The sequence below is a fragment of the Labrus mixtus genome, chromosome 11 (genome assembly GCF_963584025.1).
Source record: "Labrus mixtus chromosome 11, fLabMix1.1, whole genome shotgun sequence".
Taxonomy (NCBI): Eukaryota; Metazoa; Chordata; class Actinopteri; order Labriformes; family Labridae; genus Labrus; species Labrus mixtus.
Window position 1 is genome coordinate 28,370,430 of NC_083622.1, and position 24,210 is coordinate 28,394,639.

General features: G+C 40.2%; 2 protein-coding genes and 1 long non-coding RNA gene across 6 annotated transcripts; 1 reads left to right on the forward strand and 2 right to left on the reverse strand.

Moving 5' to 3' along the window:
• The first annotated feature begins 86 nt into the window (after positions 1-86).
• sybu (syntabulin (syntaxin-interacting)) lies at positions 87-12,509 on the forward strand. Of its 4 annotated transcripts, none has more exons than XM_061051185.1 (8): positions 87-265; positions 4,678-4,724; positions 4,873-5,059; positions 5,834-6,034; positions 7,722-7,821; positions 7,937-8,089; positions 9,455-9,613; positions 10,856-12,509. In XM_061051185.1, the coding sequence occupies exons 2-8, from the start codon at positions 4,701-4,703 to the stop codon at positions 12,039-12,041; spliced, it is 2,010 nt and encodes a 669-aa protein (XP_060907168.1). In that variant the 5' UTR covers positions 87-265; positions 4,678-4,700; the 3' UTR covers positions 12,042-12,509. The 4 variants fall into 4 exon arrangements, with proteins under 4 accessions (XP_060907168.1, XP_060907170.1, XP_060907169.1 ...); XM_061051187.1 differs by having other exon boundaries at positions 5,888-6,034; XM_061051186.1 differs by having other exon boundaries at positions 90-265; positions 9,458-9,613.
• A 2,294-nt stretch (positions 12,510-14,803) lies between these two features.
• On the reverse strand, positions 14,804-23,585 carry ebag9 (estrogen receptor binding site associated antigen 9). Its single transcript, XM_061051189.1, has 7 exons — positions 23,277-23,585; positions 22,830-22,924; positions 22,274-22,355; positions 21,960-22,115; positions 20,770-20,880; positions 16,610-16,701; positions 14,804-16,110 (listed from the first exon to the last, which is right to left on the reverse strand). Exons 2-7 carry the CDS (start codon positions 22,910-22,912, stop codon positions 15,993-15,995), a joined length of 642 nt encoding a protein of 213 aa, XP_060907172.1. The 5' UTR covers positions 22,913-22,924; positions 23,277-23,585; the 3' UTR covers positions 14,804-15,992.
• On the reverse strand, positions 16,893-20,319 carry LOC132984371 (uncharacterized). The gene is made up of 2 exons (XR_009674917.1): positions 17,072-20,319; positions 16,893-17,008 (listed from the first exon to the last, which is right to left on the reverse strand). It is a non-coding gene; the product is annotated as an uncharacterized LOC132984371 (long non-coding RNA).
• Positions 23,586-24,210: the final 625 nt, after the last annotated feature.

Below are 24,210 nucleotides of genomic sequence, written 5' to 3' on the forward strand. Positions count from 1 at the left end.
CGTGTGGTTGGACTGGAGGGGATTCAGTGGTTAAGTAATGCCTTGAATGCATTATGTAACTCACTTGGGATGGTCGTCATATTGCGCGTGCACAGTCAGTGGTCTCTCTTCTTGTCCAATCGTGCGTGTCCTCAGTCAGCACTCTCTCCACCCAACAGCAGCAGAACGCAGGCTGCCACCGCCGGAGCACCAGCAAAGGAACGACCCTTTGTGCTTCACCGACTGATGCGCACTATTCTAAGGAAAATCATCACCAGACATCCAGGTGAGCCTTGTTTTTTTTTTTTTAATTTACCTTCATGGAAGAAGAAGAAAAAAAGTAAAAAATCCCATTATTTCTAGAGGGCGAAAAAAATGAAATGAACAATCGAGAGGATGGGAGCAGGTGAGGTCAGGAGGAGATGTTTACAAGTTCAGGATCGTGTCATTTGTCAAATTATATAAATTCTGACGTGTTTTTTAACAGTTAACGTTGCTTTTGTATGAAATGTGGTCAGATTATGCCTGGCTGAAGTTGACTTCGTATGTTATCATTGTTGAATTCCTGAGTCGTAGCCTTTATTCGAGGCGGTGGCATCTCGGCGCCTGAGAAAAACATCCAGTTTCTGTGGGGGCGCTGCATGAAACAAAACAAACCCCCCGCTGGAAACAACATAATAATATGTAAAACAAAAAGGCATTGTGGAAGAAGATGCTATCACTGTCAGGTGATACTGGGACACGAAGATGTCTAAATTTGCATTTAAAAAAAAACCCATTGGCGTTGGTGTCAAATGGGGAAAACAAAGAGAGGCATGTAAACATGCGACCACATGGGAGACACTTTCAAGGGTTCATTGTTTAGACCAGGGGCTTATTTGAAGGGCGGTTGTTGCCGAAGATGTTACATTTAGTTTAGAGTAAGTATTAAAAAGGATATGGAATCACTTCTACTGTGTTTTTCTATTTGGCACATGCCTAATAACCCTTCAGTGATGGACAGAAATACACGTAATGAATTCATGTGTTGGTGTCATACCAACCTTATGTTCTCTGGAAGAATACTGGCAGCAAAAGTGATCATCAGTGATGACATCATGCAGGGAGAGTGATGATGCAAAAGCTGTTGAACTACAGAGCAAGTGCTTTGAATAAGATCCTGCTTAGAAGAGAATGAAATCTAAGAAACATTTTCCAATACATTACTATGTGATTAAAAAAAAGGAAGGGTTGCTGCTTTAAGCTTATGGCTTTTATCTTTTTAGCTTCATCATGTTAATATATTTGACTTATTTTGCTGTCATTGTTGTGTTTTATATGGATTGTGGATTTGTGGTTGTCATATAGGGACAAAAAAATGTATCATATCTTATTGGGTCATATCATCATGTCTTGTCATGTTGGGTCGTGTTGCGTCCCTTCCTGTCATATCATAAAATGTTTGTCACTTGAGGAGTTCATATTTGTGACTCAAATGTCTTCATCTCTGAAATAAAACTAATTGCCTATTCATTCATCATCATATCTTCAGAATAAACAGAGTTTATTGTTGTGCTTGTTTCAAATTGCAATGAACAGCTTCACATTAGTGGCATATTGTGGCAATATTAGAGAGCACATAGATGAGGAAGGATTAAGGACTTTATTATTATTTACGCCCACTCCATGCTGCAGACCATCTGGATGAGGGAAAAAGCCTAAATGCAGGCTTAAAGACTTGTTTACCAGTCATGTACACATGACTGACAGCTTCCATCCAGTCGTCATTTTTTTCCTGAAACATCTGTTAAAATGAGATCAGGACACTTTTCATGTGTTTGTATGAGCAGGGAGTGTGTCATGATGCAGATAGTTTGGTTGTTGGTCATTTCAAAGAGAGCTGAAAATCCTGTGTTTGCAACTTAAGGTAAAATTTAGCCTGTCCCTCAGCAGGTAGCCAATCAACATTGTCTGGAGTCAAGCAGATTATCAGGGATGGATCAGAGGAGTGAATGCATAATGTTGATTTAGTCCCATCACAGTGAAGGTGGAAAAGTTCAATTTTAACACAGACAGCACAGTGTTCAAGTATCTGTATGCCACTGTATCATCTCAAATTGATCAAGTATCTATTCTTTCAGGGATTTTTTGCAAAGAAAGAACGCACATGGGACAAATAGTATGAGGTGATTCTAAAACATAGTTTGACTAGTTTAGCTCTTGACAACTTATCTATGACTTTTTGTTCTTTTTGTTACCAGCTCCCGGAAAATGTTATATTTGCTTTTAGTTGCATTCATTTTTAAACGTTTTTTCATAACTTCAATTCCTGATCAAGAAACATTTCTATTTAAATATTGATCCCCTTATTCATCAAATCTTTTTGTTTTGTTTCCAACTCCTCACCATTTTAAATTATCAAACAGATTTCATGTTGGAAATGTTTAAAAACCATCCATCCATAGCCATCCATCTATCATCCATCTATCATCCATCCATCATCCATCCATCCATCCATCCATAGCCATCCATCTATCATCCATCCATCCATCCATCTATCATCCATCATCCATCCATCCATCTATCATCCATCATCCATCCATCCATCCATCATCCATCCATCATCCATCCATCCATCCATCATCCATCATCCATCATCCATCATCCATCATCCATCCATAGCCATCCATCCATCCATCCATCCATCATCATCCATCCATCATCATCCATCCATCCATCCATCCATCAATCCATCCATCCAGCCATCCAACATTGGCTTGCTTTCTCTCTGTAAGATTTCATGAAAATTATCTTTGGCACTCATCATAAGAAAGTCTGTTGAAAAGCAAAGTTTCTCAAATGGTTTCTAAAATGTCATTTGCATAACAGTTGGAATGTAAGTCAGTAGAGCTTGTTGAGTTTATACAGAAGCTCCCTGAGCTCAGACTTAAAGACCAAAAGACAGACTGTTCATTCAGCCAGAGAAAAACAGTACACAGCTGAATGGTGAACACCCACACATCACCTCAGCACACTCCAGATATATTCTCTCAGTGAAGGACAGTGTATCAGGATGAGCGGCAGAAGCCTTCACTCTCTACACATTTACTCATAATTGGTCCCATCTAGCCTGAGACATTCATGTAGCTCGGTTGCTAAGACTGTTGCTAGGGCATGACTCTGGCTGCTTTGCCCTGCTTGATGCCGATAATCTAATTCTGCTGTGCCAGTGTGCCAGGCAGGCTGGGCCCTGCTGCTGTATGGTGAAGCTGTGGATACCGAAATCTGAAAGTGAAACTGCAGGCCACCCAGAACCCAATCTATTTTTGAGGCTGATTAAAGGAGGTGGAGCTTGATTCCCACGGCTCTCTGCTCTATTTTTGCAATCCTCTTTGGGCCTTGATGGTTAGAAAAAAATAATTTGTAGGTATTTGTCTTTGGCTGCTCATACAGGAAATGTGGCTTAAGTAGGGCATTAAGAGGTGATATCACTTTTTTAATGATGTTGGTTTTTTGGGGGGGGAGATGAGTTGAAATCAGGACAACACTTGCATCTGTAGAGGGGAGAAAAAGAGGAAGGAAGTAGAAGACAGGTTCAGATTCACTGATGCGTCAGCAACACAGAGACCTTGGGGTCAATTACATCATCAGATGCAAAAAAGAGGGGGAAACACGAATGCGCTTACGCAACTAACCCCCTCAGGCAACAACCTTTTCGAGGAGAAAAAAATAGACGTGGAGGGAAGTGAAGTGATTGTATAAAGTTGATTCAAGCGTGACAGAAAATCTGCATTATTTAGCACAAAAGCATCAATAAAATATGCTACTTCCTTGTTTTAATGTGTGTGTGCCCAACCAAAAGTTCAGTGTTAGATAAGAGTTTAGTTCTACTTTGGTCTCTACTTGTGTATGTAATATTGCTCAATCATCTTTAATATCTCAGTGAAAGAAGCACTTTTGGCAGCAGCCCAACAGTTCCTGTTCAGGAAGCTGATAAGGAGAGTTACTGAAGTTTATCTTAACAGAGGGAGGTACTGAAGTAGGACACCTTTCATCTTTTACTGTGTTGTATTTACTTAACTTAATCCAAAATGGAATCGATGGAAGAAAAAAAGATCAGGCATTTCCTGTGTCTTTGTAGTCTGTGAAATCTCTGCCCTTTTGAAAACACATTAGCCGTGTTAATTGAGTTTTTCTCAAATGAAATTGCTTCATGCTAGCAGCACAGCTATATGGCAATAAGGGATTGTAAGTTGGTCCACTACTCTGGTCCTGACCTGAACATTTTATGTTCAATGGATGAATTTATGTATAAACATTCATGTTCCCCAGAGGATGATTTACCGACTTTGTTAAACCGGCACCATATCTTGTCGTGCCAAAAAGAAGTTAAATATCTGTTCTGATTTGAAAAGGTACTTGTCTGTATATTTTTAGCGATGACGTGTAAAAGTGGCTGGCTCTGGGCTTCTTGTGCCATCTGTACCAGGCAGGATGTGTGTGTGTGTGTGTGTGTGTGTGTGTGTGTGTGTGTGTGTGTGTGTGTGTGTGTGTGTGTGTGAGAGTGTGTATGTGTGGGGGGTTGAATTAGTGATGTAACAGCGTTCAGACAGAAGGCCCTTGTTGGGAACAGTTTGAGCTCCACATCAAGATGCTGCCACATTCACAGTCCACAGAAAAATGACTCACCTGATTCTTCTTCTATTTTTCGCTCATCAGGAGAGAACAGTACGTGAAGCACAATGGGACCATTCCAAGAATATGAGGTTAGTGTCAATGCTTTTGGTAATGGCTTTCTGCATGTTGTGAATGAGTCCTTTCCAGAATGTTTTTTTAAAAGCATTAAACCAGAAAAATAATAAAGTTGAGTTGCTACAGCCCTGCCTCAGCACTGATAGATGTTGCTTTAAACAGGAGAAGAAGTCACCAGAGAAAGGAAGTCCTCGCAGCCGCATCCCACGCTTGGTCCTCCATCCCAACAGACCAAAAGACAAAGGCTCCCCTCTATCTGATTCACCTTTTTCAGAGGAGGAGGGAAAGGAGTGTGACATGAGCTCAGACCACTCCAAAAGGACCATCAGCACCAACAGCTTTTGTTCAGGTAAGAGTTTCAGTGTCAGTTTGAGGACAGCTGAGTTCATAGCCTATACCTGAAAAGAAATCACTTTGTTCCACGTGGGCTGTAAGGTGCACGATTGTGCTGCGGTATCTCTTTAATATTTGGGAACAAATAAAACCTAACCTGTATGTGTGGTGACAGCAGAGGTGGCAGAAGTATTCAGAACTATCAGTAAAATTTCAAAAAATACATAAATATTTAAATAGTATTGAAATAAATCAAGAGTACTAACCTCTCTGTTTCAAACATCTAACATCGTACTACTTTTGCATTTAAATGTGGCTTACATTTGAGCACATTGCATGTTTCCAAGGTGAAGTTATTTGAATGATTTTACATGATGATCATTTTTTAATCATATCTTAAAATAAATGAATATAATCTCACAGTCTTGATGGTTTGTTTCAGTCTGTTTCCAAAATATTGCCACAGTGCAAGAACGTTAAGAAATAAGACGTATGAAAATGGGTTATACGTTGAAAGTAAGAAGAATGTCATGTGCTTTCTTAAAATTGAGAAAACTCTTATTCATCTCTACATATTGCAGATTTATTGGCTTGATTCAATTCAGTTAATGACACACATAACTTGTTGGGGTTCAAATGTGTGTGTGTGTGTGTGTGTTGTGAAAGCTGTTGTGCTATCAGACAGATAAGGACCGGGCTGAACCTTGAGCTCTGGCTGCCTGCTTGTGTTCGCTGCCTGCCCCGCGCTGTCTGTTTAGGCTATTACTGTCTGTGTGCCTGTTTACAATAGATGACACCGGCTGCCCCACTAGTCAGTCTGTGTCCCCCTCCAAAACCCCGTCAGGCTCAGAGCAGAGTGACCGCACCTCTCCCAAACTGCCGGAGCGCAAGACCAAAGTGAAGCGAGTGAGGGTGATGGCCGAGGGAAGCGGCGAACCAAGGAGCACCCAGAGACACAAGAGGGAGATGAGATCGGCCATGAAAGCCAGAGGTAAAGATGGATACAAACATAATAATGGAAAGATGAAGAAATTGTTTTGTTTTTGGGTTTTTTTCTCAGAAAATTCAAAATGAAGATAAAGGACAATTTTAAATCTTCACCTCAGGGCTACACTGATATTATCAAATCCTATACTGTATGAAAAGGTTTTGTATGTTTTACAGTGACTTATGTTACAGTACATGCACAGACTTGTAGCAAACTGCATATACTTCTGCATGCCAGTGACTCCCTACAGACTAAAGAACAATAACTGTGTTTTTGTCATATGTCAGCAGCTAGCACATTCCCTGGTATGTTGACTTGAACAACAAACACTAGTTGGGAAGCAGCTGCTTATCTTAGAGCAGAATAATAACCGGAGTAAATGGTTCTCTCCTTACACACATTCCTGCTGAGAGTTTCACTTGTATAAGATCAATATCACTCTAATATCTAAAAGCTAAATAAGAAGCTTCAGCCATGCAGCTGCCAAGTAGGCCTACTTTGGAATTTTAATACAATCAGCAGTGCACTCTTCCTGAAATAAATAAAAAAACATTTTATTCTGAAGAAGCAGGAAGAACTGCCTGATGATGAGTCAAAATGAAGAAGAAAGCTGATTGGTGGTGGAAAAGCAGTTCCAGCAGCTTAGCCAATTAGACTGATTAGCAGGAGGTTACTACACTGATTGAATGTGCACTGACCCTCATTTGACTCACCGAGTTGAGGAGGATCACTTAGTTCTCAAGTATTTTATTTGTCACAGTCATCACTGGACACAGCACAATGGTTTTGTTTGGCAGCAAGAGATGCCTCTCAGGTAGGCCTATGGCTTTGAATTGAAAACCAACACAGGAATAGCTATTTTGAAATGATTTAAGTTCTAGTATTGTGTTTATGTTCAGGAGGCGATGTAGTGTGCAGATACATCTCATGACAGGGGGTCATGACCACAGTTGAGTGTTAATGGCATTTGGGATTACATAAAGTGGTTTATCTTCAAACGTACATTAGTCTAACAATGATTTAGATTGTGGGGGAGGCACATGAGAGAAGCTGAGTATTTGTTAAAGGCACTGCTCTCTGGTGATCAGAGATTAATGTTAGTAGAAGTTTCTAGATTTCACTTGATTCTAACAGGCCTATAGCCTACATAGACAGTCTTAGCAAAGGGATAGACTACTATAGAAGACAGTTCAAAAACCTAAATGATAGCCTAAATGTTGATGTTATGGGCTAGAAGCTACTAAAAGTGGACTAGCATTTAGTGTGAAGCCACCACAGAGACTAGGTGAGAGGGGAAAAAAACATTTTTCTTGCTGAGGTTCAGTATTTTTACTTATGGTTTGGTTGCTTTGTGACATTTTTAACGATGAATTGTTTAAATATATTGTACAAGAAGCAAAGTTAAAGATATTAAGTTGCCTAAGAGACAACATTATACAAAGTTAGCTAATATTAGCTAGCTTTAATCTAATGTTTGCTAACATTAGCATGCAGAAACCACCAGTTCTTTTCAAAACTAAAAAAAGGGTTTATCTTCAAAACTCTTGGTGTACTGAATTGAATAATATGTATTGTGTTTCCTCATAGTTTGTCTACATTTAATGATATTTTAATTTTATTTTATATAGCCTTTTACAAGTTTTATTGTGAGTTTGCTATACTCTAAACACATTGATGGTTCTTCCTTTAGGTAGTGAAGCAGACTTCAGCTCGTCCAGCAGCACAGGCAGCCTGAAGGCCAAGGAGAGCCTCAATTTTAGTTCAGCTGGAAAGAAAGCACCAACACGCAGGTATGAATATGTGTTTCATTACTGTTTGCCGAGACAAAGAAACTTCTCTCTTAAGTAGAACTGAAGTGTTCATCATGTAGCCATTAATCCTTATTTTGTGCATTCCTTTATAAAGTCGTGGGGCCCACGTAAGACCACTCCCAGTGTTCAAACCAGCGGGGAGCCCTACGGCAAACCGGGATGCAGAACTCTATGCTCCCTGCAGGACCCCTCCCAGAGTGGACTCTTCAACCAACAGCAGCAGCTGCAACTCCAGCCCCACATCCAGGTACTAAACAAGACTTTAAAGTGATTAATTATTCAAAACCACAGAGTAAAGACCGTAGGTATAAAGTTGTGGATCATCTCCAACCTCTATCCTTGAGGATTCATTACAAATCCACCCTTTGGTCGGAGAAACAAGAGGATTTCAAAGACTTGAGAGATTTGTTTTGTGGTTCAGGCAATGTGCAGTATAATGATGACTATAGGGGTGGGCTGGATTAAGCTCAGACTGTTTTATCATTTCCTCTCTCGCATCCGTCTGGGATTATACCGGTCATGATTTGGCTGTGGTTAGGATTAATGAGGATTTTTTGGGGGGAAAAAAAAGCAAATGTCTGATGCCCAGACAGTGACCCTACCTGTTGCAGCCAAATTGTAACTGGATTATATTATTTTGCCTTGGATTTGTGGTGCTGCAGGGTCAAACAAATGTCAGATTTGCAAAATTAATGTATGAATTGTATAGCCTGAAGGTGCAACAGTGATTGGGACCACTGTGAATTGCTGATACGGTGCTCCAGGCTATATCTTGAGATGTTTACTTCTTCGGCTTTATATTTGTTGGCAACTTAGGTCTGCATAATATTTAACCAAAAAAATCTTCTCTCAGCCGAATAAACGACTAGCACTAGCATTTCAAGTTTTGTGCAGCGGCAGAATCTCTGCTCTTTTATCTCACATTTACAGCCCCCATGAAATTTCACTCTTGTCACTTTAAGACATTTCCTCTGCGTGGCTAAGTGTCATGTGACATCTTTCCCTCTCACATGGTACCTTCTCCTGGGCTGTTTCTATTTCTGGCTGGGATGCAGAGCGCTTGCATCAAAGCTTCAAGCATGTGAGGTTGCTAGGATATTGGGCTCGGGAAAGAGAGGGGCTTACATGCTGCTTTGCATATTGTCCAAATCCACCCACTCATCCTCTATAGAAAAAAACCCCCCACAAATCCTTTTATCAGTTCTCTTTGAGCATGATAAAACACTGATCATAGGACATGCAGGGGTCGTTTAAATGCTAATGCAATTAGCTTCTAGATTAAGGGGTTATCTGGTAAGGTGATTTCTTTTGTTGACTCTGCTTGTATTTAGATAACCAGCCTTTTTTCTGGGGTTTTTTCCCCTCTAGTCAACATGCCAGTAATCCTGTGTCAGACAGTAATTCCAGGCTTCAGAGAGCATCTGCCCTAACAGCACTCTTAGTCTGACAAATTGCTGTCTGCATGGAGCCATTTTATGTTTAAAAGTCAAATTGGTTTGTTTTCTGCTGTGGCTTCAAAATGTCTAGTTGGAAACTGATTGATAATGTTGGTTTTTAAGGGAAAGGGGGGGTCAAAGTTGCCTTTCACCAACACACCTGTCTCTGTGGTCAGCAGAAGAGCGAACCTGGGTCGATACCACTCCTGTGGAGACAACCATGGCATCAGACCCCCAAACCCCGAGCAGTATCTCACTCCGCTACAGCAGAAGGAGGTGGCCATCAGACACCTGAAGACCAAACTGATGGAGTCTGATAACAGAGTGCATGACAGGTCAGTTAAGCAGCACAGTCGCTCCTCAAATTGTATCTGTTGGTCTGCTTTTTTTTTTTTTTTAAGGCAGAATAATAGTAGTTTTATCAGGGGGAAAGTAAAATCATAGTGTGACATAATGCCTACTGCAGCTCTGCTCAACCGTTAACATCCTCCTGTGAAGTGAGAAACCACTGGAAAATGACTTACATAAGATGCTTGTTAAAACTATAGAAATATGCACTCTACAATCACAGTAATTCATTTGAAACATGTACTTGATCTGCTCTGCTTCATTTACATGAACAAGTACACTAAATGGTTTTGGATTATGTAAATCATCTAAAAAAGACTATATTCAGGGGTGCAGGCGACCTAGCTGTTAGGTCTTGCCCCATGTACAGAGACTATAGCCCTCCAAGTGGGAGGCCCGTGATCCACTGTCACTTCCTGGTTTCCTACTCTACCCACTCTCCCATCACAAATCTAGATTAAAAAAAACATTGTATAATGCTGATGAAATATCAAAACATTTAACTTTTTAAAAACATGACAATGAAGAAACCTTATTGGCTTCCTGTCTACAATTTTAATTGCTCTGTTGTATATCATCATCATCATCAGAGGCTTGATGGTTGTAGGTTACTCAGTAACTGATATTTGAGTGCATGAAAGCATTGTAAGCTTAAGGGGGGTTGTGTAGGGTTTGTATGTGCAAGGCCAGCGCACAAACAACATTCCTGTAGATTCATGGGCTTTATATTTAAGACTTTTTTGTCATAACTTTCACTATCATGATTCTAACTGCAGCTTAGTATTGCCACTACTTCTGTAAGAGATATAATAGGTCTTAAATGGGTTGATTATTTATGCAAGTGTCAAAACAAAGAGGGTGACTGCATTGTCATTGTTTTCATCATCACTGATTTTGAGGTTGTTATTTTTTGCCTTTTGCATTGGATTATTTTGGCATTACTTAGGGTTAGGGTTATTATGATTTTTGAACGAACGAGTCACAGTTACAAGCTCACTTGTGGTCTCCACAGCATTTTTTCAATGTTTCAGTCGCTATAACTCCCCTGCTGCCTGTATTATTATTTAAAGGTCCTTGAAATCAGGTAGATGCTTTTTATTTATCTCTGAGAAAGGAATGGTAATATTTTTAATATCAGTATACAGTGTATAACTCACCAGAATTAGTGTATTTTTCAAAATCTGACGGCATTCCTTAAGTAACTGAACACTTTATTTTATCTATGTTAGGGAGACTGAGATTGATGAGCTCAAGTCCCAGCTCTGCAGAATGAGGGAAGATTGGATTGAAGAGGAGTGTCACCGTGTGGAAGCTCAGCTGTCCCTCAAAGAGGCTCGCAAAGAGATCAAGCAGCTGCGTCAGGTGGTGGAAACCATGAAGAGCAGCCTGATGGAGAAAGACAAAGGTATCCAGAAGTACTTCATTGACATCAACATCCAAAACAGGAAGTTGGAATCCCTGTTGCAAAGCATGGAGCTCGCCCAAAGTGGTTCCACCCTCCAAGATGACAACACCTTAGACTTCATGTGCGACAGCCCTGATAGTGGTGGGAAGAAGATGGAGGAGGAGGAGGTCGGACTGGAGCTCGGGGAACAAGGGGCAGAGGCGATGGCAGACAGTGGGCTGCTGGTGAACGATGAGATGGCCAACCGAGAGGACATTTTGGAGCAGGTCCTCATGTCCACTGCAGTGGATTTCAGTCAGGACTTGAGTATTACACTAATGCCAGAGTCTGGACCTGGGGTGTCTGCCATAACAGAAGAGGGACAGTTGATTGATGAGTCTGCTGCACCGCCACCAGATCTACCAAATACAGTTTCCACTGCGGTCACCTCAAGCGCACCTTCCCAGCAGTACACAGAAGATAAAGAAATCCAGACTGAAATAATGCCCATATCTTCAGACCTGCAGGCTCTGCTCCTCCAGCTGCTGAAGTTTCACGGAACAACCGGGGACACAGCTCTGTCAGCCTCCACCAACCTTCTGGGCATCCCAAACCTACCCGCCTCCTCTTCTTCTTCCACTGCCAATTTCCCCGAATCCACACCTCTGGCACCCAGCATGCCAACACCTACCACCCCAGAGAGCCCCGACACCTCCACCGACTCCGGCATGTGCTGCTCTGAACCTGCAGAGAGCCGCCGCTTCATGGAGGAACTGGACTTTGTTGTGGGCGAGGAGGAACCTCTTCTGTCACCGGGTCTGGATGTGGTCGGAAAGCGTTACTGGAGCAACAGCTTTTTTGTGGATCTGGTTGCCGTGGCAGCCCCGGTTCTGCCAACTGTGGCCTGGCTTTACTCGCGGCACGGCGTGGACGGAAGCGCTCCGGTGTACAACATTGCTGCGCTTATCAGGGGCTGTTGCATCATGGGATTGCACTCTCTTCGTCAAGTCTCTCACAGGCCGGATGTGTAAAGGCTTCAACCACGCATGCACACGCCTAACTTTGAACTGAAAGCACTTAAGCATTTTCTCGAGAGTATTTGTGAGATTTGTTGGTTTTTTTTGTTGAACACTTGATGCAGTTATTTTTGGTTCCAACACTGTTTCTTTGCACTGTACACTCACCATGAGTTGAAGCGAAATGGTGACATGAAAGGGATTATTTTTAAGGGGTTATTTATTTATTAATCATTTCCATGTATAAGCTAATCATCTGGGTAGATGGTTAAGTGATATCATCGTCCTGTGGTGTCCCTAGTTGTCCCTGTGTTTGGAAAGCTAGGTGTTTATGTTAGAATGAGATTTGTTGGTGGAGAAAGATTGAATGTTAGTTCCTGTTTGATGGGTTCTGAGAATTCAACTGTTTTTGAGTTAATGTTCAAAAGGAAACTTTAAACCTTCAGCCAAAGCTTTAATGTGAGTTCACTGTTTCTTGTTTTGTGAAGAAGTGTATATATATATATTTTTGTTCCTCCCCAGGAGTAGAGCTTTATTCATTAAAGCCTGTGTATTTGTTCATAGAAATAAGTTCGCTTCAAAGCAATTGACACTTGTTATGTGCCTGAGCTATGTGCAATACTGTTGGTTTACATCAAATGTCCTTGTATCTTTATTAATAAAGCATGATAAAAAATCTGTACCTCTGGTCTTCTTACAGGTTAGTTACAGGGAAACAAATGGCTGAACTGGAAGAGTAGGTTAAAAAAAAGTTTTGCAGGAAAGACAGGGCGGGACCGGGTTTATTCATTTGCACAAGATGTTCACATAAATTATTAAGAGGGAAAATATGAATGCAAGTGCAACCGAGCAGTGTTCTCTTGACAGCTTGTGTTACGTAGAGCTTTCTTGGGCTGTATTTTCAGGCGTCCCTTGGGTTGTGGGACTGACGGAGGAAAGTGCATTAGATCCACTTTACTGGGATCTCACAGAAGCTGTGAAGTGCAGTCAGCATCTTCACACAAGTAAAAAAAAAATACTGGGTGAATGCCAGAGCAGACGTTTGTCTACCCATGAAAACTATTAATATTTTCTTTAGTCAGTACATGATTAACACCCATATTCAAAGGAAATGTAAGAAAAATGCATTTAACTCACACTCTAACTTCTCTACTTCTGTTACCATCTGTTGAAGTGTCAATTGCATAACCATGACCTCTCGCTTTAGAAGGCAACAGACTAATGATCCATCAGATGCTCTAATCCCCACACTAGTCTTTGGATGCTGGATTAAATGAGTGGGCAGCAATGGCCGTAAATCAAACAGCTGCAAACACAAGAGTCTTGTGCAATCAGTAGTAGATTGTGAAGCCCTTCAGGCCAGTTATTCGCCCTCACAGCTTGTTCCCTTTCTGAAGCCTAATGACGTGCATTTTCCCTTTTTGAAAGTGGGCCAGTCTCTGGGAGGCTGTGGCAGGCAGGCAGTGTCCCCTGACAGATTGAGGTGACATTGTAATTGGTGTCATAGCCAATTGTCAGTCCAGGTTAAACGCCACCAGAACAATAGAATGTGAGGATGACAACAAGACGAGTGAGTATGCATGCAGGCTGTTCTGTAAGTAAAGCAGTGCTTTTAGCTAATGGCTAACATCCAAATATTGACAATGCTAACATGCTGCAGATTAAAAAATACATTTTGTGAGCTGAATCAAAATTGTGCATGTTAGCATGGTATGCTAATAATTAATAAAGTATAAATTCTTCTTCTAATAAAAGGCTTCATAGCTAAAGCCAACAGGAATGTCAAAGGTTTGAAGGTGGTTGATCATAGAACAAAGTATTGGACAAGGAACGTTTTAACCCAATGATGGCCCTAGAGAAGAAATTCATGATGAGGGGAACGTAACTCGATGTACACAAATCCCAAGGCAATCCGTTTTTAAGCTCTAAACATATTTCAAAGAAAAATGCGACTTTGATGCGGGGGATAAGGAAGTCAGGTAAACACAATTTACACAAAGTTCATCCTCTGGGCACCATGAACATTTGAACCACATTTTATACAAATTGAGGTTTCTGTCTTGAAAAACAGTATACATTGACCAACCACTACTGTCATCCCTAGAGCAACACCCCCCACCATAGATAGTTTAGACTCATCAGTTGTACCAACCACAAAGTTAAAATATCTAATTATCTGTCAGGGATTATTCCTGTACCAGAAATCCTCAGTGTTTAAAGTTTCTCATCCGGCAGGTGACCCTAGACCCAAAGTTATTCACCTCTACAAGTGTGATTTAAACAAGTTTATAAAAAACCTGCAGGACTTATACAGGAAAACAATCTTTCAAACCTTGTGTGTTGTTGAGCTTGTGGACTTTTTGGATTGGACTAAGACAGTTCCAATTCACTGAAATCTAACTTTCAATGATAAAGAGGTTATCTGTAATTCATTTTTGGAGAACTTGATAAAATGAAAGAACAGAACATGCAGCTTATCTCAATGAAGAGGGTGGGACGAGTGCCTTTGTAAAGAATACACTAATCCATTGTTTGCCAACTCCTCCATTCATGAAGTCTTTAACTTGATCATGCACGTATCAAGTTTAAAGAAAAGAAGAGAATCAGCACGCCAGTGAAAATGAATCATTTGATTTGGTATTAAATCCAGTATTTCTTCTCTAGAACCATCAATGAACAAATCAGAAAAAGAAAACTCTAACATTCAGATTAGAAATGTCTCCCCCATCTCCACCCAAGTCATGAACCAGACACCATAGACCTGACACCATACTGTATCATTTCTGTTCATTTTAATTTACAAGGACTTTTCTCACTTGACAATGTTTCCATGACAACAGCTTGCCTATTCCCAATGTTACCAAATCCTCCAACAGTGGCTGGTAATATCAGTAAAATAATGCATAACAGAATGTTCTTTCAAAACCATTAACTTCAGTTAGCCTCGTGTTTACAGAGATGAGAAAGAAGCAAGAATTTAATTTCCATCTCTGTATGGAGACTACATTGCGATCATGATTCATATTTTATAAGGACTGCGCCTGTTCAGTGAGTGTATCAGTTATTTAAGAGCAAAGTAACCGTGCCCATGGAATAAAAATAAGTCATTGATGGGTTCTGGATAGTTTCTTTCTATATCAGAAGCAGACAAAGAAAAAGATGTAATGGCATATCTGTGGCCATGTGATTACCATAGGAACCCACAGCAAGCATTTATAGATGGGCAACACTCAAATCTGTGGTCACTAATACATACTAAGATTGAATATCTCCTGCCTTCATTTTAATGCTATTTTCCAGTGTACAACAGGCCGCACAGTACAGGGAGATCCTGAAATATTGCGCAACATTAATTAGAAAAAGAATAAAGATTTTAGACAATGCAAGACATAAAAATCAAATCAAAACAATTAAGCAAACCAAGACATCCCTGGCATACAGTGATGCTTACAATGAGTTATACTCCTTTGTCATTAAAGTTCATAAATAAGACAAAGACAAGGAATTGTTTGCCCAAATTGTGTCTGAAAAGGTAGCACAGGTACCTGTTTATTTACAGATGTTACTGGGGGAAAACAAAAAAACAAAGTAGATCATTTTCCGTCGCAACCGTACAGTTTGAATCAGCTCCACATGGTGTCTTTAAATGCTGCAGCTAAGATGAACCAGATAATATGAATACAGTTTTCCCCTGAAGACAAGAATTACCCAGCAACATGAACCGATATTGTCTCCTCTTTAGAATGATGCACGTTACACTGCTGCAGCTAGAAAACACATGAATGTGGCTGCTGGTGGAAAAAGGATGGAGAAACAGGAGAGTTTGCTTACAGATGAGTAGTGCGGGTGGTCATCCTGGTCGTTTTGATAACTTAAAAGACAGAATAACAAATTATTTAAAGTCTTTGCCCCCCCCCCCTCCCTCCCCTTCATCTCTTCTGCTCAACACTGAGCATTTCTAAAGTGTTACGAGAGCTTGACTGCAATTTTTTGTTCCTTCTTCATCATCCTCTGAACCTCTTTCTCCATCTTCTTCCTTTGCTGCTCCATGGACCGCTTTTCTCTTTCAGCCATCTTCTGTTGTCTGGTAAATGAAGGCAAGACAAACATGGGAAAACAAGCCATGTCATTACAGTGCACATCAATGGAAGCTAGGACAGCAGGGTGTGGGGAAAACAAAAAAATCCTATTCCTTTCTCTTGTGTATTTATTTCATGGCTTACACTGCCACCTGTTGGCCACTTTTTGAACATACACTCCTCACATAGTAAAAAATTCACTTGCAGTATTCATCTCATAAAGAGTGAGCCTATAACATGCCTTCCATTGGAACAAGAGCAGATGTGGTGGGTGTTAAAATTATGTTAGACAACTAATTATGCTGCCTGTTTGGACACTGATTTATGAAACGGACACTGATTTATCAGACACACAGACACACAAACACACACACACACACACGTTCCCATAACTGGCTGTCAGGATTTTTCAGTTCTATATTCATCACTAATAATTCACCAAACTGGTACAAGAGCTAATCTAATTTACGTAAAAAGGCATTGAAGCAATTTTTGAAAGGTTACCTGAGCATCCCCTCCGCCTCCCAGGCAGCATCAGACTCGTCCTCCCAGGCGTTTGCGTCCTCCTGCCAGGTGTCCATTTCTCCCAGTTCCGCCTGTACAATGAGAGCGTTTACAATTCAGAAGGATGGCCTATGATTATAGCATTTCTTTCAAGTTTTCAAGGTTTCTATTTTAATTTTTTATGAGTATTATAGCATTTATATTGCAAGTGCTTTAATTTTAGAATTTAGGTTAAAACTAAGGATTGCAATTTGCACCCCTTTACCAATCACTCTTTTAGCTGAGTAAATGATCCCTTCACTGCAAAGGCTGAAGTGATTACACAATCTAATGTGCAAACATGACTTAGTCTTTGCTTACCAGCTGTGTAGCGTCTTAAGGCCCCTCTGCAACATGGGTCTTCAGCTACAGAGAGTTCCTGTGCTATGGAAAACATTGTGCCCAAGAAGGCACAACCTGCACAACTAACCTCTCATCTAATAAAGGTTATCTAGAGGCTGGTCTTACCACACCTCAGACCAGCTGTATGCTCCTCACAAGACCCTCTGCAGTTTGCATTTCGCCCGCACGTGGGTGTGGATGACACCTTCATATAGCTGCTGCAGAGATCATACTCCTCCCTGGATAGAGCCAACACATCAGTGTGGATCATGTTCCTTGACTTCTCGAGCGTCTTTAATACCGTCAAGCCCATGCTAGTGAGAGAGAAGCTGGAGGACATGCTGGTGCAAACCCCCTTGGTCTCATGGATCATAGAATACCTCATAGGTAAGCCACAGTTTGTGAGGCTGCAGAGCTGGGTGTCTGACAATCTGGTGAGTAATGTTGGAGTCCCGCATGGAACAGTCCTACCTCCTCTCCTCTTTACCATCTGCAGATCTGACTTCAAATACAACTCCAACTCATGTCATCTTAAAATATACTCCGATGAAACTTCTATCGTTGGGTGTATTGAAGATGGACAGAAGGAGGAGTATCAGGGCCTGGTGGAGTGGTTCATGAGGGTGTGTGGGGAGAATCACCAACAGCTGATTGTGAACAAGACAAAGGAGATTGTGGTAGACCTAAAAAGGAATAAATCCTCTCCTTTCCCTGTCTGCATTAGTGGGACTGACTTGTAGGTGTAAAACTGGACGACAAACTGGATTGGTGCACCTAAACTTACACAATCAGTCTGTTGTTGTGAGCATCATGAATGAAACCTTTAATGCCCTTCCTTTAATGAATTTGCCTTGCACAGAGAGCATAAAAAAACACAATACAAACAAACATTTACAGGACAGCACATAAAAACACACTAAAGTATCACCTGGTTAAATTAGGTATTTCAGCAAGTTAAATAAAGTGCAGAGTGCCGAGTTCGTCCTGTATAATCAGAGCTTATTAAGAAGCTGAATACTGTGTGGAACAAAGGATGTAATGCCTCTTTTAGTCCTCATCCTGGGCATTCTGTACCTGCGCCCTGAAGTCAAGAGTTCATACTCTGACCAAAGGGGGTGCAGAGGGTCAGCTGTGATCTTGATGGCTAAATTCAATGTGTACCGGTCTGTTAGGAAAGAAATTATGTACATTTGCTTCCCAGTTATCTTGCTGCCTAGTTTAACAACCTTTTCCAGTTTGTTCTCATTTTGTAAGGACAGTGCTCCTCCCCAACACTGAATACAAAAGGTCAGCACACTTTCAATAACAGTCTTGTAAAATAGTTTCAGCATAGTGCTGCCAACATTAAAATTTCAAAAAATAGAAGCGCTGTTGAGCCTTTGCATACCTTGCATTTGTGCTGGCGTTGCATGTCAGTTTGTTGTCAGTTATTGTGCCAAGATACTTATACTCTTGTACATCTTTGCTGTTGTGTGCTGGTTAGTGGGCCCTGGGCACCAAAGTAAAAGATGTAAACACACTGATCAAGAAGGCTGAGTCTGCATGTCAGGTTGGATAAGATGGTTGAGGCCAGAATACTGGCTAAACTGTTCTCAGTAATGGACAAAGTCTCCCACCCTCATATTTTAGAACATTGCACGTATAGTTACCTAGTATGTGTCTTAATATTATCATTACTCTGCAATCTTGTTTATATCATTTTATGTATTCTCTGCAACTTACTGACCTCAGTTGTTTAGTATCTTTTAGCCTTTAGTGTGTTTTGTGTGCTACTTCCTCTTGTTGTTCTTTAATGTAATGTCCAGTTTTTGTTGCTACAACAACACAATTTCCCTCCCGGGATTTAAGAAAGTTATACTCTCTCTTTCAAATATCTATCAGCCTGTCTATCTAAAAGAAAGGTTAGAAGGTCATTCAGACAGTCAGTTCGCAAATGTTCATTCTGTTTGAAAAGGTGGAGGGCCATGCTGGTCTCCTGGAAGCGCTAAGGGAAGACAGTCCGAGGACAGACGAGGAGTTTACACATCATTCAGCTTTACTCTTGGATTGTGTTAATCGTAACTATCATCACACACTGGAAAAAGCAAGCAACACCTTCATTGTAAAGCTCAGTGTCCAAATGCAATGTCAGCATACAGCAGATACTCTGTGTGTAAGGACTATTGATTGCATGTTTCCTGGAAAATGTTTATGTCTAGCTTTTTTCTAAGCCTCATTAAGTCTGATTGTATCATCTAAGTGTGTGGAATACCAGGATTTCCACATCTCTCTGGTCACTTAAATTTGTAGATAACTTTTTTTTTTAAGTAAATTGTCAGATACATTGGCCCGACAAGTATCCATGACAACAATAATAATCACAAGCCTAATTAGTTTTACTTATTGAGAGTGTACATTCTTTATACAGTGAACATACACAACACAGGGATCCGTACTAATCGTCTGTATCAACCAGAGGTGGGACAAAGTCATTGCTTTGCAAGTCTTTGGTCTCAAGTCCCGAGTCAAGTCCCAAGTAAAGACTGGCAAGTCTCAAGTCGAGTCAAAAGTCCTAATCTTTGAATTTCGAGTCCTAAACAAGTCATTAACTCTCTTCACCAAATGAAATGCCATTTTAACAGAGTAATAATTAGTTACAGTTACACAAATCATGATTGATTATTTGATTTTATTTAGCCTACTTCTTAAAATAAAATAACAGTACCAGTGTGACTGACTCTGTTTTGTTTATTTTTCCTAAATTCAGTTTTTTCCATTTTTATTTGACTGAATTCTGTTTAATGGTGTGTTCCATTAGATCAGATCACTGATTTGGGTCATTTTATTAGATCATGTCAGGAAATTGAGACATTTTTAAATATAAATTAGCTCACCTTTATTTATTTTCTAAAAAGGTATCATGCCTAGTGCCCAGGCCACCCTTGCTCCCACTTTTTTTTACAGTGTGTGTGAAGACGTTCCCAGACTACAGCAGGCTGTGAGATAACAGCCTACCAATTTCAATGTACTGATTGTTGATAAATACAGTATGCAGACACAGTGAGAGAGAACGGGGAATAGTCGAAACGGCCGCTTGACTGGATTATGTACCCTCCCGAGCATCAAGACTTGGTCCATATCGACAGTAGATATCAAGGTCCATACAGATCACGGACTGTGTTGCGCTAAAAGTAAATAGATGCGCGCGATGGCTGGCGTTCCAGTGTGTGTGTGTGTGTGTCTGTGTGTGTGTGTCTGTGCGTGTGTGTGTGCATGTTGCAGGCGCGAGCTGACACATACACACACAAACAGAAGAGGAGCAACAGCGAGAAGCTGCAGGTACATCAAATTCCGTCCGTGTTTTGCGCATCGCTGAAATCATATATGGGACCTAAAATAACATTAAAACCTCAAGTATTTTCGAGTCATTAGGCTCAAGTCCAAGTGAAGTCACGAGTCATTGGTGTTGAAGTCCAAGTCGAGTTGCAAGTCTCTCATTATTTTGTCAAGTCCAGTCCAAAGTCATCAAATCTGTGACTCGATTCCAAGTCATGTGACTCAAGTCCACACCTCTGGTATCAACTTTTACGTCCCTCGCTTTAAGGGTATCCAATTAGGTTTTTCTATCAAACATGTCTATCATTGACATTAATCGGGTTAATGTTGTATTTTAATAAAGCTGCATTACATTGGGCACTACTGTCCAGAAGAAAACTCAGACAAAACTGCTAAAGATTCTGGATGTGTGAGAAACAGAGAACCTGCCGGATGCTTCAGGCGGTATAAAAGTTCAGACTTACCGAAGGTGGACTGAAGGTCATCATGTCCTGAGAGGCGGCCAATCTGCTGGAGAAACCTGCCGACCCATCAGCCACCGGGTAGTTCAAAGGCTCCCTCTTCTTCAGCACTATCTGCAACACGGAAAGCACAGATTGTGTTTAACTAAGTCACTTTGTAAGGCATTACAATACCAGTCTTGATATAAATGTATAACTGGACAGAATGCAAGAGAAACGTCATGTTAGTTATTATGTAGGAACACTATTTTGTGCACTGTCATGCTCTCTTGCGTTTAGATGAGAATTATTTACACAGTGAATATAGAAAAAACTCAATCAGTCACCTCAATTTCTTTAAACACTAGTGTGAAGATTCTGTTGGCTGACCTTTTATTCATTCTACATCACATTCAAATCCATCTTTAATGAACAGAATATATGGTGATACCGGCTGTACATCATAGCAGGTAATTCAAGTTTACCAACTACTTTTCTTCATTTTGCTAAACTGTCATCTGCCATTTTTTTATCTAGACATACATGAGAAATATATTACATCTTTGTGTGTACACCTTATAGCAAGATCATAACAAGCTTTGTCTACTTTTGTACAAACATGTTGTACAAGCAGGAGGACAATGCTGGCCAGGATTTGTCAAAGACGCCTGAAAAAAACAACAAGCTCCTACATTTACATCAGCTGTGCATGTATGACTGTATTTACTGTTTCATGTCTAGAAACAGAAACCATGACGTTAGATTCTGTGAAGCAGTGGACTTGTGCATTGCAGCATTCCTTGACCAAAAGCTTGGATCAGCTCACAAAGTATCTGGGGCAACAAAATTGATGATGGACTGATGACATGTCTCAAAATCGGAGTCACCATAGCTTAAATATTCCCTGCTAGAAAACCGGAACTGTTATATATTTTAGCACATATTTGATAAGCTTGAGCATACACATGAGGAAGTTATGTTTTATTGATGTGGACATGTGGAGGGATGAAATGGACATTATGAAAAAAGACTGCACACTTAACATTTATCTTGATGTCTGAGGACATGTTTAATAAACAAAGGACATTTTTAAACTATTAAACACTGCCAGATATGTGACATGTAATAAAATGATCTGTCCCAGATGTTTTGTATTTCTTGAATTGTGCATCTCCATGGTGATGATAAATCAGCTGTACTGTCTGCAAACATACCTTCTGTGTTTTCCTGATGGTGGGAGCCATGTCTTTGAAGTAGTCCGGTTCGTCATCTTCCTCGTTGGGTGAAGGGGAAACATTTCCGTTTCCACCTTCGATCTTAATACTTGTAGGAGCATCTTCATCCCAAGAGCTCCATTCCTCAATCTCTGGCTGTGCAGATAACAAAATTAAATACAATTTATATGTGATAGAACAGTTTGTGAATACAACAACAGTAGCTACTACATGCAAGTTCAAAATAATTATTACAACTGTTTTTTTCTTTTAAAGATATACCCTAAAATTATGTTAATGGAGGCAATACTGACCTGTTTTGGTACTGATGATGAAAAATCCACTGTTGTTGGGAGAGTAATTTGATCACCGCTGAGCTTACGGCCCCTTCCAGTCCTACCAAGTCAAATCAGAACATGTCAAAAGGATCTATGTTGTAGAAAGCAGCAACTTACAGAACACTGTTATCAGACACTAACGTCATGTATCTTTTATGTAGGGAGATTGATCCATCGTTAGTAAATACATTTCCTTGCAGCATTATAGCCAGTATGGTTAAAAAAAAAAAAAAATAACTCCTCTTTCCGGGAGCCCTGTTTAAAGGCAGTTCCACAAAACTGCCTTGCAAAAAGGAATCAACATAATTTTGAATCAGATTTCAGACAAATATCAGCATGCACAGATCAGGAACAATATGTTTATGTGTGGTTGTGAAAATGATTTATAAGTAATAACAGCTATTTAGTGATGTTGATGTTATTATGTGCATCCCGTCCTTTTGTCATGTGTGTTTGTTAAGTAATGTTGCATCGACAATACTGTTATTAAAGACAATAGTGTGTATTAGTGTTACTTGGCCTTCAGACTTACCTGCATATCAACCTTTTAAAGAAAGAGAGCAAGCTGGCAAGACATGTGCAGATCTTGAAAAGACGGAACTGAGTGATGGCCATGATGATTTTGGGCTATTGGGAAAGGAAGGAGAACATATTAGTATTAGGGTTTACAGTGATGTAAGAGTGGCTCTTGTTCTACTAAAGAGGATGTGAAACAAGTCCAGTCTAAACCTTGTCGCCACCATCACCATTGTAATGCTATATTGGACGTGTATAGTGTTTGCCAATGTTGACATGTGGTGCAAATATTATAACTAAACAGCGCTGATTTTATTCTATTGGTAGATTCGTCGCAATTTTCACCATGAAACAAAAACATAAGGTAAGGTATAAGACAACCATTACTAATTGTAAATTAAAGAAACGCGTCTTAAAATATATGGAAATTTGCATCCTAGTAATTACAGAAAGAGATTCTCACCTTGCAGTATGTCAATAGACCGTATGCAAAGCAGCTGCTGTCTTCTTGTATCCAGAAGAGAGAGGTTCATTTATTGGCTAACCGTTCCTTGCTAGCTTAGCTCACAGGAAATCATGATATATCTGAAACCCTTAAATGTATGGCCAGGACAACACATTTGCAGCTACAAAATATATCGTTGTCATGTCAAAACCAAGCATGTAACAGCTGTTCATCCCGATGAGGTTTCATGACCAAACTCCTTAATTTGTGTCGTCTCTCATCTCTGTCCCATGGCTGCCATCTTTGAACTGGGAGGAGCAGGAACAGGGAAGTAAAGCGTGGTACTGATGCATTCACGTACCGTGGGAAATTGAGCCAGCTCCAATCCTGGCTACTTCCATAAACTAATTCCTCCTTGTAAATTGTTGAACTACGACGGAGGATTAGGGCCATGTTAAAATTGTTTTATTTTTTTTTATTTCGAGATTAAAGTCCTAAATTTACGAGTTTAATCCAGTTTAATCTCGTAAATGTACGACTTTATTCTCGTAAATGTACGACTTTATTCTCGTAAATGTACGACTTTATTCTCGTATTTTTTTTTTTTACGTGGCCCTCCGTCGTATTGAACACATATTTCATAGCTATGTATTTCTATGAAATCCACGCTATGAATTAACTACTTCAAGACATGCAAGTGGGAATGTCCATCAAAACAACAGGCTTGGTGCATTTTTTTAAGGTCACCCTGATGGATGTCCTTTATCCTGACATTTTTTATTATCGTAAAAATTAGTAAATTAGTAAAATTGCATAAATGACAATGGTAGAGGAAGACGCAATAAGAGGCGAGGTTAACTCACAAAGAAAAACTCAACGGTACACCCAGTCTTTGGATTACATTTTAAAAAAAAATTGTTGTTTGTCGATATTAAAAATGTTAAACTAGGTA